This window comes from Scophthalmus maximus, chromosome 9 (assembly GCF_022379125.1).
Source record: "Scophthalmus maximus strain ysfricsl-2021 chromosome 9, ASM2237912v1, whole genome shotgun sequence".
Lineage (NCBI taxonomy): Eukaryota > Metazoa > Chordata > Actinopteri > Pleuronectiformes > Scophthalmidae > Scophthalmus > Scophthalmus maximus.
This window is the reverse complement of record NC_061523.1, coordinates 11,938,524-11,950,498: the sequence shown is the minus strand read 5'-3', so window position 1 is coordinate 11,950,498 and position 11,975 is coordinate 11,938,524. Positions and strand designations below refer to the sequence as shown.

The 11,975-nt window shown below is 43.7% G+C and overlaps 3 protein-coding genes across 13 annotated transcripts in view; 2 read left to right on the top strand and 1 right to left on the bottom strand.

Moving 5' to 3' along the window:
• Positions 1-688: 688 nt before the first annotated feature.
• Positions 689-1,576, bottom strand: tmem126a (transmembrane protein 126A). Its single transcript, XM_035649203.2, has one exon. It carries the CDS (start codon positions 1,413-1,415, stop codon positions 789-791), a length of 627 nt encoding a protein of 208 aa, XP_035505096.1. The 5' UTR covers positions 1,416-1,576; the 3' UTR covers positions 689-788.
• Positions 1,577-2,467: 891 nt separating this feature from the next.
• On the top strand, positions 2,468-9,382 carry LOC118319098 (dual specificity protein kinase CLK4). 3 transcript variants are annotated; one of them, XM_035649198.2, is made up of 13 exons: positions 2,468-2,622; positions 3,624-3,784; positions 5,288-5,537; positions 6,151-6,253; positions 6,571-6,637; positions 6,806-6,922; positions 7,015-7,181; positions 7,263-7,357; positions 7,458-7,587; positions 7,676-7,758; positions 7,852-7,931; positions 8,038-8,128; positions 8,680-9,382. In XM_035649198.2, exons 2-13 carry the CDS (start codon positions 3,624-3,626, stop codon positions 8,839-8,841), a joined length of 1,506 nt encoding a protein of 501 aa, XP_035505091.1. In that variant the 5' UTR covers positions 2,468-2,622; the 3' UTR covers positions 8,842-9,382. The 3 variants fall into 3 exon arrangements, with proteins under 3 accessions (XP_035505091.1, XP_035505092.1, XP_047190183.1); XM_035649199.2 differs by having other exon boundaries at positions 2,471-2,622; positions 3,655-3,784; XM_047334227.1 differs by lacking the exons at positions 2,468-2,622; positions 3,624-3,784; positions 6,151-6,253 and having other exon boundaries at positions 5,398-5,537.
• Positions 9,383-9,875: 493 nt separating this feature from the next.
• The window catches only part of LOC118319096 (collagen alpha-1(XXIII) chain), a 111,061-nt gene continuing 108,961 nt past the window's right edge, over positions 9,876-11,975 (top strand). For 4 of the 9 annotated variants that reach the window (XM_035649190.2, XM_035649193.2, XM_035649187.2 and 1 more), the window contains exons 1-2: positions 9,876-10,615; positions 11,243-11,315. In XM_035649190.2, coding sequence (XP_035505083.2) covers positions 10,322-10,615; positions 11,243-11,315 — 367 coding nt within the window. In that variant the 5' untranslated portion in view covers positions 9,876-10,321. The remainder of the gene's footprint in view (positions 10,616-11,242; positions 11,316-11,975) is intronic. The other 5 variants (XM_035649191.2, XM_035649194.2, XM_035649188.2 and 2 more) reach the window with 2 other exon arrangements.

The following is an 11,975-nucleotide window of genomic DNA, read 5'->3' as shown; positions in this document are numbered from 1 at the left end:
CATTGCTCTGCCTACTCAAGGTCTGCAGCTCGATCAAAATGACTGCTGACTTGATTTCAGACAGTCTCGGTTTTCAAAATATTACATGAGCACTGGTTCTTCGTTGATTTACAACCACCTCATCTAAATTGCATGTTCATATTTTGTAAGTCTTAGGTTTAAAAAAAAGCCTGAATGGTGAGATCATGCAGTTGAATGGATAGGTGCATTATGAGCATAGAAAGGGCTGCAACTAGCAGTTACTGTATTTTTCCTCAGGTTAAAGATGAAGCTCTCAGTTATTTTTAAATTGATCAGTTAATTATTTTGTGTACAACATCAAAAACTAGTGGGAGCTGCCCATTGTATTTTCCTCAGAGCCCAAAGTAGTCTAACTAGCTTGTTCTGTCCAAACTACAGTCGAAAGTCTCAAAATATTATTTTTTTAAAGTGATATATGGGATTTAATGAGCAATAACTTTGATACTGGAATTAGAAGATGTTTGGCATTTTGCTTCATGAATGATTTATTGTTTCAGCTCTCAATTTAAAGAGAATGTTATATTGAGATTAAGATGATGCCAAATGGTTTTATCTCCTTGATGCATGGAACTGATTTAGATTTTTATTTTTTTTATCAAAGTGCAATGTGCACGAGAACCAGGGTATTTCAGTAGTTGATATAATGTTCACTTTTACATATCAGCAATACAAGAGAGCCACACTTTATTTCACGTGTTATTTTCCAGATGAAATGATGGCGAATCAATATACACCAAAAAAAGTGCTTATTTCAAGGTTCAGTTCAGTTAGTTTCCGTCTTGCAGTTCGTCAGCACCCGAGCCGAATGTTGTATGTGCCAGTTTGGTGTACGACTCAAAATGCCGGGAGCCGAGGTAGGTGCCGAAGAAGACCTGCAGCACCAGCACCGCCCTCATTTTCCTCAGGATCGGTCTGGACAGGTCCACCACGAACCTGAGCACATTGCCCTTCTCCGGCGTCGGCGCGCTGCTGTACCTGGACGCCAGGCCGATATTGACGGGTATGGCCAGCAGGATGGGGTAGACGCCGGCAGCGACCAAACCGACCAGTGCACCTCGCATCAGGGCGCAGGAGGGGCAGTTGAGATCACCGTGCATGAGGGGGCTGGTCACCGCTGCGTTGTACAGGGCGACCGTTGTCATGAAGGGCAGCACGGCCATCGGCAGGCTGGAGGTGATGGGCGCCTGCGACACGTTCAGGGCTCTGCGATACAAGCTGTTGGCGATCAGCCCCGCGAAGGCCCCGTTGCCCCCCAGGTACATGGGTCCGTAGATGAAGAGTTTCTGATCGGTGTCGGGCAGTCTCTCGAAGTTCTTCGCCAGCATGTCAGCGATCCCTGCCCTGCTGAGCGCATTTCCAGAGACGCTCTCCTTCTTCTGGGCGTTTTCCGACATCTTCCGACTTAATGTCTAAACGTTGAGGGAAAAGTCCAGTGTTTTGTGGCTCGAGATCCTGGTTTTTAATGATAATAATGCCCTTATCTCATTGAGGTGAGGTGGGCCTCAGGATGGAGGGCGCAGACATGTTTTACCCACAATTCAAAGGGCATAATAAACAGTAGGGTTTTTTTTTGCCCCGAGTGAAGACTCTCAGGCAGGGGTGGTGTGACCATGACAAATACCTTTCTCACGCATACATATCGTTCAAATATAGTTTGAATTTTTCTAAGCAAAATGCTGTTTTTCGAAAAACAGTCAGTCAAAATAAGCGCAATCTTACATTGAGGGATTAACAATAATTACCATGTATCAGAATATAATTCCCATCAATAGAGATGTGAAAGTTCAACATCTATTTCTTATTTATTTTGCAAGCATTGTTAGGAGGTATGTGCTAATACACAATTGTTTTTTTAATGTTTAATGTTTGAAGGTTTAGCTGTTTGGCAAGAGTTTGTCCTTCTCTGCAACAAAAGACAACCTTCACTTGGGAGCAAAAATCTCCCCTTTAATCAGCCTCTAATCTTTAGCAATAATGAGCCTTTAATCAAAATCAGCCTTAAATCTTGAAATACATAATAATGTACATTTATTGTGATAACTATGTCGATTGATGGGAAATTCTTTCATCTTGATAACAATGTTGGCCGTACACCTTATACCACTGCTTCTCCATATATTGGCCTTGTTTAGATTTCATACAAATATATTAATTATTAAGGATACTGGAATACAATGAGCTTAATTTCAAGTTCATGTTGACATGAATATGTTTTTATTTTGATAATTCCTCCGTTTGTATTTACTTAATGCTCATGTGTGACTGTAATCATCAATCAAACAATCCCAATCACTCTGTAAAGCACTTCGTTCCACGTTTGTTCTTTTTAAACGCGCTCCTTAAATAAATTGACTTGCCCTGATCATAGGCCTTGACTTGACTTGACGACCTTAAAGACTAAACTCAGGACAAAAAAACTCCCAAAAACAAGTGAGTGGGCGGGGTTATAGTGCATTGCATCATGGAATGTTCCAGGTCGATTCTCGGGTCGATCGCCATTTTGGAAGAGGAACAGCTAGAAGCAGTTGGAAGATCCTTTGTTCAAATTCTTCATTTAGCTAATAGACCTACTTGGTTGAACCCTCGGGTTGTTTAAGTGGGGTAAGGGCATTTTTTAAATCATTGTCAAATACCAGTTTACTATGTTTGCGAGAGTTAAATGTATTCCGCAATGTTAGCTAACGTTAGCCAGTTAGCTTGTCTGATATTCGACGTCGCGTCAACAACATGCTCGTGTGTCTGGTGTCTGCACGAATGTGTTTCATCGGATACTTTAGGTTTTCAAATCCGACCGTTACTTTCTTTTTAAATGCAAACAGCTTCTACTTCTAAAATTGTATGCACACATTATGTAATTCGTGTAACGTAATAAGTTCGGTAAACGGACTTAACACTGGTGTTGTTCTATGGGTGGCTAATAGCTAACGTGCTCGGGGCTCGTCGGGCCTTTGGATCCAGCTCGAGCTAAACCTCGACGGTCGTGTTGTGTCACATGTGAACCTGCGGGCACTGGCCCGTTAAATGCTTGTTACCACCAAACTGCCCTAAATATTACCATTTGCTGAGTTAGTTACCTAATGTCAATGGCAATGCAGCCGGAAATATAACAGAGAGGTTTGTTGTGGTCGACGTCAGGCCGGAAAAGGCCTTGACGTAGTTATGAAACCGCCGATCACACGCTACCATCTCAGGTTACGACTTCCGTGCTCTGTAAGCGGCTCATTAAGGTTTAACTTTCAAAAGCTAATTATTAATTGTTAAATGACAATTTAAATGACGAGTTAAATCTAGTTCCATTTGTAGTTTATGGGAATAGCGCGAAATGAATCGTGACGTATTCCCCGAGGTCACTGTGGTCATAAAATCAACATAGTTGTTGTTTCTTTTATAATTGTTGTTGAACAAGTATACACTGGTTTTTCAACCTATCAATAAGCTTCAGTCCTACTTGTATAATATCTGCAGTACACACTACACAGAAGAAGCGGGGGGTCTCATGTTGAAACCTCATGTTGTGGATTGGTCGTAGGAGCAAAAATTGAAGCACAGATTCAAGGGGCGTCCATGTTGTCATGTTTGACTTGTTATCCCGTGACTTCCAGATGCGCCACTCAAAGCGAATGCGTTCCCCAGGTGTCTGGCTTGATGAGTACAGCTGGGAAGAGAGGATGGAGTGTCGCAAGCGAAAGAAGCAAGATTCCCACAGCAGCGAACGAGAAAACAAGTCCAGAAGAACTCAGCAACACATCAAGACCCATGAGGGGTAAGTATGTCTCTTGTGCTTGTGGTGTCTTCCTCACAATTATATACACTTTTTAGGCACTTGTTTTTTTCAGGTACACATTTTGAACAGTACAAAAGTACAGTCGTCGAGTGAGAAGGAGCAGTACTGTGTGAAGAAAAGTCATAGATGTGTTCAAAACTTACACTTTGTTAACGTTATAACATTGTTATTGCTCTGCGTTGGATATATATATTTCATAGGCTAGAACCACATCATTTACATAGAAAATTTTGTTTAGATGAATGTCAGAAGTAGAATTTTAAAAGAATATATCTTTTATCTTTAAACTTACCCTAAAACCCTATAAATGTGAGCCAACAATGAAATTGGATGCTGATGGTGTCAGACATACTTTACTAGACAACTATAAATTTGAATGTGAGAAATGGAAGGATTGACACAATGCAGGTCAGCCAGGGCTGTAAAAATAGTATATATCCTTATGTATATCTTTAACCACTAATAGGTTTTTTTGATAATGTAAGCGGGGTTTTTTTGCGTGTGTTTTGTGTTGACGTGTAGGAATCCTCAGACAAGTTTAATAATTTACCTCCTTTTTAGATTAGAATTAGATTTTTTTTTTCATGAATCCTGTTTGTCATTAAATAATATTATATTTATGTGCTGTGTTAAGGTTTTGCAGTTCTATCTTTTTGTGGGCATGCATAATAGCTGGTGGGGTTACATTAGATGTTTCCATACCTGCTCTAATTTTAATCCTGTAGGGGGGCAGAGCTCTTCTTGGACGACAACTGACACCACTGCGGTGCCAGGGCCTTTGGTGTTTCTCAGTCCTTTTTAGATGCTTAGGTGCTAACATGACCTGCTGGGTAGGTGTGCTGGAAGTGATAGGAAACATTCTGGACAAAGTCAATCTTAGTGTGCAAACATTAGGATAACATTGACCATTAGGTGATAGACATATTCTTTCTTTAAGGAGTAAACAAACGTTCCCTGAGTGGTCTGTTTGTCATATTGGCAGAAATGGTACTGCGGAGGTTTTAACCTTTGGCATACCAGCATCTGCAGGTGTAGATCACGTATCGTGTTATGCCCTATCAGGATGTGCTGAAAGCATTCAGGAACCTGCCAATGTGGCTCTCCGTTGAGGTGCGCAAGTGTTCAGGAAGTAATGTTTTGGGCTGCCAAGGAGTTGGCAAATGAATGTTGAATATGCCCGAATGTGTGCTATTAAATTTTGGCATTACTACTTTGGACATTGATACTCGGTCAATAATATGTTTTCGGGAACTGCACCCTCACATTGAACTGGATGCGTGACGTATGGTGGCTATAAATCAGCATGTTGCTAATTACAAACGTTACATAAAAGGCCTGATACAGTGCGTCAGGAAATAGGCGGACTACTAGGAACGTCATATACAGTCTTCATTCTAGCGCTTGATCACAGACAAGAAACTGGGCTCTTCCTGATCTGACCGATGCTCTTATTTTTGATCTGTGTGTTCATTTTTCTTGCAGGCACTACCTGGAGTCCCGCAGTTTGAACCAAGGGTCGGATGCTCGAGAGGGACGCACCCGAGACCATAGTTTGGACATGGCCTGCGAGGAGGACAGTCGCGAAGGCACCTGCAAGAACAGAGACCTTGACTGGCACCACTACAGCAAATCCTCGGGACGCAGTGGTCTGAGTGGTCGCAGCAGGCGGAGCAGTCGCAGGCACAGAGACAGAAGGCGCAGGCGCAGTCACTCTCGCCACGGGTCCTCCACGGTATGGAAACATCCTTCTCTCTTCTACCTCCCTCCCCTATCAGTACCACCAAATCAAAGTGTCATTATCACTGGTGTTTAGCCAATGCTTAACACCTATCTCTCTGTAGCCCTGTGTGTTCTACACCTCACTATTAAGCATGATTTCAGTAATGACAACTAGGGGACTTAAAGGCTCAGGAAGTAAGAGATGTTGAGTGTTTTTATAGATTTGCAAGAGAACAGAGGACCCAGTATTTGTCCTGATATCTTAGTTGGACGTAATTTTAAAGAGTTACAAAGAACTACATGTAGAAAGACTGTAATCACTCAAGTTGAGTTTTTTTCTGTACTACTCTGAGAAAGTCTCTCATCTGAAAATCTTGTTGCCATGTTTTTCTTCTGTAACACACACTATGTGGTGGCTGGCGCCCAATTTCTCTGACGGGGCTGAATTTGAATTTGCTGCTCCGTCCATTCGCCTGGCGGTGTTACTGAACGGGCCGAATCTATCCACCCCTACACCTCCCCCCTTGGCCTGGTTGAATGAATGACGGTGTCGCATTGTGGTGGCCTGGTGCTGGCTGACTGATGGGTTATTGATGTGATGGCGGATTGCGGCGGTCCTGGTGCAGAGGAGGAGCCATCACCGCAGGAGCAGGAAAAGATCCAGGAGTATTGAGGATGATGACGAGGGTCACCTCATCTATCACAATGGAGACATGCTGAGAGCGAGATGTATAGAATATATACCTTTTTTTTTCCTACTGTTGTTCACACATTGTCTCTCACTCTCTTGTTGTCTGGTTTTTATTTCCAAACATTAATTTAAAGGATGTAGTATTTGGGCCAGTAGATGTAAATTGTTCTTTTTTGGTTACATATATTGCTTGTCAGTGTAACATTTTTAGCATTGAGTTGTATGCCTGTGTTGAGAAGCCTGTTATAGTAGTTTACCTAAACAGCAATGTAACATCAGACAGTGAACCAGCCAAAGGACAGTGTTTCACTCTGTCAGTGCTGTGTTTCTAACTTCATTTATCTATTTTCTGTAGATGAGATTGTGAGTACTCTTGGAGAGGGTGCCTTTGGGAAGGTCGTTGAATGCATTGATCACTCAAAGTAAGTATAACACAACTACAGACTTTTCCTGCATTGTGTATTCTGTACAATAAAAGATTTCATATCGGTAAACATAAACGCAGATACCGATATGTCTGTGAAAGGATCGTATCAGCCGATCAACCGATATATTGGTTGGGCTCTAATGTTTATATTGTGTGTTTCCAGTGACGGAGCTCTAGTGGCTCTGAAGATCATAAAAAACATAGACCGCTACCGTGAGGCAGCGAAGTCTGAGGTAGAGGTGCTTGAACAGTTGAGGTTGCTCGACTCTGACAAGAGATAGTAAGTCACTTCATACAACTAAAATCTGATGATTATGTTCAGAATTTGACAGACAGGAAATTGACATCTGCTGTACTTTTTCTGTTCTTCAGTGCGTGTGTGCACATGCTGGACTCGTTTGACTACCATGGCCACATTTGTATCGCCTTTGAGCTGCTTGGTCTCAGCACCTATGATTTTCTCAAGGAGAACAACTTCCAGCCTTTCCCCATTGAACATATCAGACACATGGCGTACCAGATCGTCCGAGCCATTCGATGTGAGTAGACTCGTGTGCACAAAAAAACATGGTATGTTTCCTATAACAACTTGATTTAAAATATGTACTTTTGTCTTTCAGTTTTGCATAAGAATAAGCTGACTCACACAGATCTGAAACCTGAGAATATCCTCTTCATTGATTCAGACTATGATATGGAGTACAACCCTGCAAAGGTGAGATTCCTCGATATTTACAACCCCACTCGCAAGAGCCCAAAACTCGTTATTTGTTCCAGCAGCAGTGTGAGAACATGATTGTTTGCTTTGTCTTCAGAAACGGGATGAACGAACACTGAAGAACCCAGATGTGAAAATTGTGGACTTTGGTAACGCCACATACGATCACGAGCATCACACATCTGTGGTGTCCACACGCCACTATCGCGCCCCTGAAGTCATTCTAGGTAACTGGCTGTTGTAAAGTGTTGAACTACAGCATGTGCAGATCCTTTATTGATGACTTGTGATTTAGTTTCCATTGATCTCTTTCAGATCTGGGCTGGGACCATTCCTGTGATGTCTGGAGTGTAGGCTGTATTCTCATAGAGTACTACCTTGGATCGACTCTCTTCCAGGTGGGTGGCAGTAGGGAGCATTGTGAAATGATCAATACTTGTGACATTTACCTTAACAGTTATTAAGCTGACTTATATTGTTCTCTTGATCAGACCCATGACAGCAAAGAGCACCTTGCTATGATGGAGAGAGTCCTGGGCCCAATCCCAGCAAACCTCCTGCAGAAAACCAAGTAAGAGCTGTTAACAGACTTATTTATTGGCTATTCTCATTGTGAATGCTTTTGATTTTTGAATTTGTGGAGAATTTTTGCTGAAAAATGACTGCGTGTTGTGTAGGAAACGGCGGTACGTTCACCGGTGCAAACTGGACTGGGACATGCAGAGTTCTTCAGGGAGATATGTCAGAAAACACTGCAAACCCCTCAAGGTAAGAGGAGCAGTGCTGGAGATGATCGCATTTGAAAATACACCTGTTATTAAATGACAAAACAAATCTTCCAACAACTCCCAAACTCTCAAGTTTTGCTCAGAGTTACTTCTCACAACTTCACAATAAGGATACGTGTCATAGTGTGCTGCACGCAGCTACTGAGCAAAATCACTGCAATGTATAAACTAATCATGTCTAAGATAAATACAAAGGGCGGGGCAGTTTTGGAGTTGGTTAAAATTGCCTTACCTCATCTCATTTGTAAGCAGCAGGCGGGCTCACGGATAGTCAGTACCTCTGTATTTTAATATGGACAAGATTTAATCAATTTTTGATTTTGGCAATTAATAGTTAGCTCACAGACATTTGTATTTTCCATCAAAAACTAAAATTACTCCTTAAAAAAAGAAAACATGTTGAATTAATATCTTATTGTCTCCTACTTACAAAGTGTTTATTGTAGTAGTGTATTGTAGTAGCTGTAGATTAATTATGGCATTTCTATAGACACTGTTATGAACTGTTATTGTTCCCTTCTCTCCCTCCAGGATTACATGGTGTCCAAGGGTGAAGCCCACCAGCAGCTGTTTGACCTGGTAGAGAAGATGATGGAGTACGACCCAGCTAAGCGCCTCAGCCTTGAACAGGCCCTCCGACACCCCTTCTTCTCCCGCTACTGCAGCAGCAGCAGCAGCAGCAAAAAAGACTGAATCCCTGAACCTGTAAACGTTGGCCTCGGGCCCAGCCCGTCTGTCACCGTGACATTCACCATGGTGCTCTCTTCCCTAGCCTCTACTTCCTGACTCTCCAGGAGAGGTGTACCTTAACTGACTGTATCAGTCCACTGCCCTGCTTTGCTGTGTCCCGTCTCTATCGCATCTGTTTTCATCTGTGGCATGTTTTGATGTAATTCCAAGTGATTTCTATTTATTTGCCATTGTAATTTAAATTGTAGCATCTGAGCATATTCTTGTTGACTGTTTTTTTTTCTTCTTTTTTTAAATTCTTGAGTACCCCAATTTTGTCCAGGTTCAGTCTGTGCGTTGCCTCGTAGGTGATGGGGTTGGACCACAGACAAATGCTTTACCCAGCTTGGATTTCACCACGAATAATTTATTCAGCATTGTCGATGTAAAAAAAGCTACAGCAGGCAGGAAACCCTTGTATATAAAGACTTTTTTCAGATATTTCTTTTTTCACTGACTGGTGATGTATCTTTTGCATTTTCTCAATAAACGTGAACAGACGTCAGATGTGGATTCTGTGTTTATTGTGGAGATACTAAGTGTGGTGTTGTAGCTGCATCAAACCGCGGGGTGGCGCCAAAGAGCCTTTGCATTACTGTGAAAAGTGGAGTAACAGCAGAGCAACATGTCAGAGCCACCTGAGCAGAGTCAGGAGTTTTAACATTGCAGCCGTGTAATGGAGGAACATCAAACTAGTGGGCCCAACAAGAAAAATAATGATACATATTCAAAAAGGTATAATTCGACTAAACAACATTTTTTATTGTTGATGCTGCTGGAGTTTCAACAGAGAACAGGATAACGGCCCTGACAGCTGCTGTTCTCACGTGAACCGACGTCAGGATATTGTGCGTTATAATTCTAGATCCATAGGTTCAATGGCTGTAACCAGCCGGTTGTGAGTTATATGATCTATCCCGCAATGTCCACAGTCTGTTGCGCCACCAGGGCACACGGCCACCAGCCTCTGTTGGAGTTGTCCATGTAAATTCCGAGTGCGCGGACTCTCACCGCGGCAAACTGAACTGGAGTTGACGAAGCCAAACCCTCAGCCTCGCTCCGCTGTCAATCTGCAGCCTCCCACGTGGTCCGCAGGGCGGGCGCATCTCCACTAGTTGAACATACAACCTTTACGGAGGCAAACAATTGGACCCATCGACAGTTGCACTTGCACACGCGTGGCGGCTACTCCCCGACAGGAAACAACGACCTGCAAGTCAGGAGGCGCTTCCTCTTGTCGCTGACATCCAGATCGCTCACATCTGTGCGCGGCGTGAACCTGGTGCGCACTGCCGCCGGAGCTGGGTGTTGTGAGTGCGTTTGGGGCGCTGCTTAGCTGGTCCACAGACGTTGATTACCATTTGGCTGCAGAACTACATCAACAAAACAAGTTGTTTTGGTGACTTTTCCTTTCATCGAGACAAGCTTGGAGCAGGATTTTAGCATGGATACAGCCAGCGACTCCGTCGGGGAGAGTAAGCCGGTGTGTCAGTGTGCCCCCAAGTCTGCGGTCCGGCGGTGGTTGCCAGGTTTCCCCATCGCCTTGTGCCTGCTCATGTCGCTGAGCTCCATCACCGTGTGTCTCCTGATGAGCCTCAAGACCTTCCAGCTGGAGAACCGACTGCAGATGGAGATGGACAAAGCATCCGTCTTCAGCCCGCCGCACGGGGCTTTTCTAAAGGAGGACGGGACCCTGATCCCGGAGCTGAGTCGGTCAATAGGGAAGCTCGTGGAAGAGGTACATCTCGTCAGTCGTGGATTCGATTAACACCAGTTGTTTCTTTATACATGCACGTGTTGTTCGCATGAACCCCTGACAGGCGCGCTGCTCGCCTGTGCGTAAAGTGTGCGTAATGACAGCGAATGCAGTGGGTTCGCAGACGCGCAGACTTGGCACTGTTTGGAAACTGTACTGTAACGATTCCATCTAAAAACCTGTCCCCCTTTAACACATGGCCCCAGGGAGCAGTCGTGCATGCAGCTGGCCAATTAGTTTACAGCTGAAGCTCCTTATTGGGTGACACAACCACTGATGATAGACACCAACCTATAATTTAATCACGTGGGAAAGATTTGAGGGAGCTACATGTAATGGGAGAAACTTTACGATCCTATAATTGTTAGTCGTAGCCACAGGGATTATTTTCTCTATCTCATTACTACTCTTTTTGTGTAATGTCGTCCACTGTTATTTTTGTTGTTGTTGATAGATTCGACCAATTCTGTAGCCCACTGTATGTTTGTAAAAAACAAAACAAACGAAAACTAATACCATCACTCACAGTGCAGTGAGACTGTGACCGGGTTGTTGGGACAGGGATTTTTGTCTTACAATGGCATTTGCTGTGTGTGTGTGTGTCTGCAGAAAGTGGTGGTGCTGATGCCAAAAATGAGGACAGCGAGGGATGTTGGACAGCAAGAGTGCTCCTGCCCTCCAGGTATCTGTGTCTGTTATTTCAAGCATTAGCAGCGCTTACATACACAAAACAAGCAATAAGACAGACAGTGCCTCATCTCAGGTAAAAGTCCCAGTCAAAGCTTGACTGACTGTTTGTGAAACCCTATTGTCTTTTTCGTGTATGATGCTTTCCGCAGCACTCCTGAACTGTGTGTGTGTGTGTGTGTGTGTGTGTGTGTGTGTGTGTGTGTGTGTGTGTGTGTGTGTGTGTGTGTGTGTGTGTGTGTGTGTGTGTGTGTGTGTGTGTGTGTGTGTGTGTGTGTGTGTGTCGTCCAGCCCGAGCCCCCGCAGCCCTGTGTCAGTGGGGGATGCTCACTTTAATAGACGGAGCAGCCGTGTGCCAAGATTGGCTACGTTTGGCTTGTGGTGTTCATTACAGGGCTTGTGATAGTTCCTGGAGTGGAGAACAGTGTGTGATCCGCATCACGTTACACGCAGATGCCCCCGTTCTGCCTATGAATCAAAGAAAAATGGTTATAGGGGGGTGGGTAAAGTTGCTGGCCAGATATTTGATATGATGCGTGTGCTCTGAGGCGTCCACGCGTCTTGGTGATGCATGAACATCAGTGGGTGTGACCCACTGGTCAGCAGTGCATTTTATGGTTTACATGGGCTCACCTATGGAAAGGAAAGTTTTTGA

Bases quoted from the DNA above. Each gene is read 5' to 3' on its own strand.
- tmem126a (XM_035649203.2), bottom strand. From the start codon at position 1,415: ATGTCGGAAAACGCCCAGAAGAAGGAGAGCGTCTCTGGAAATGCGCTC.
- LOC118319098 (XM_035649198.2), top strand. From the start codon at position 3,624: ATGCGCCACTCAAAGCGAATGCGTTCCCCAGGTGTCTGGCTTGATGAG. The intron at 7,182-7,262 runs GTGAGTAGACTC...TTTGTCTTTCAG, and splicing joins GATCGTCCGAGCCATTCGAT to TTTTGCATAAGAATAAGCTG. The intron at 7,358-7,457 runs GTGAGATTCCTC...CTTTGTCTTCAG, and splicing joins TGGAGTACAACCCTGCAAAG to AAACGGGATGAACGAACACT.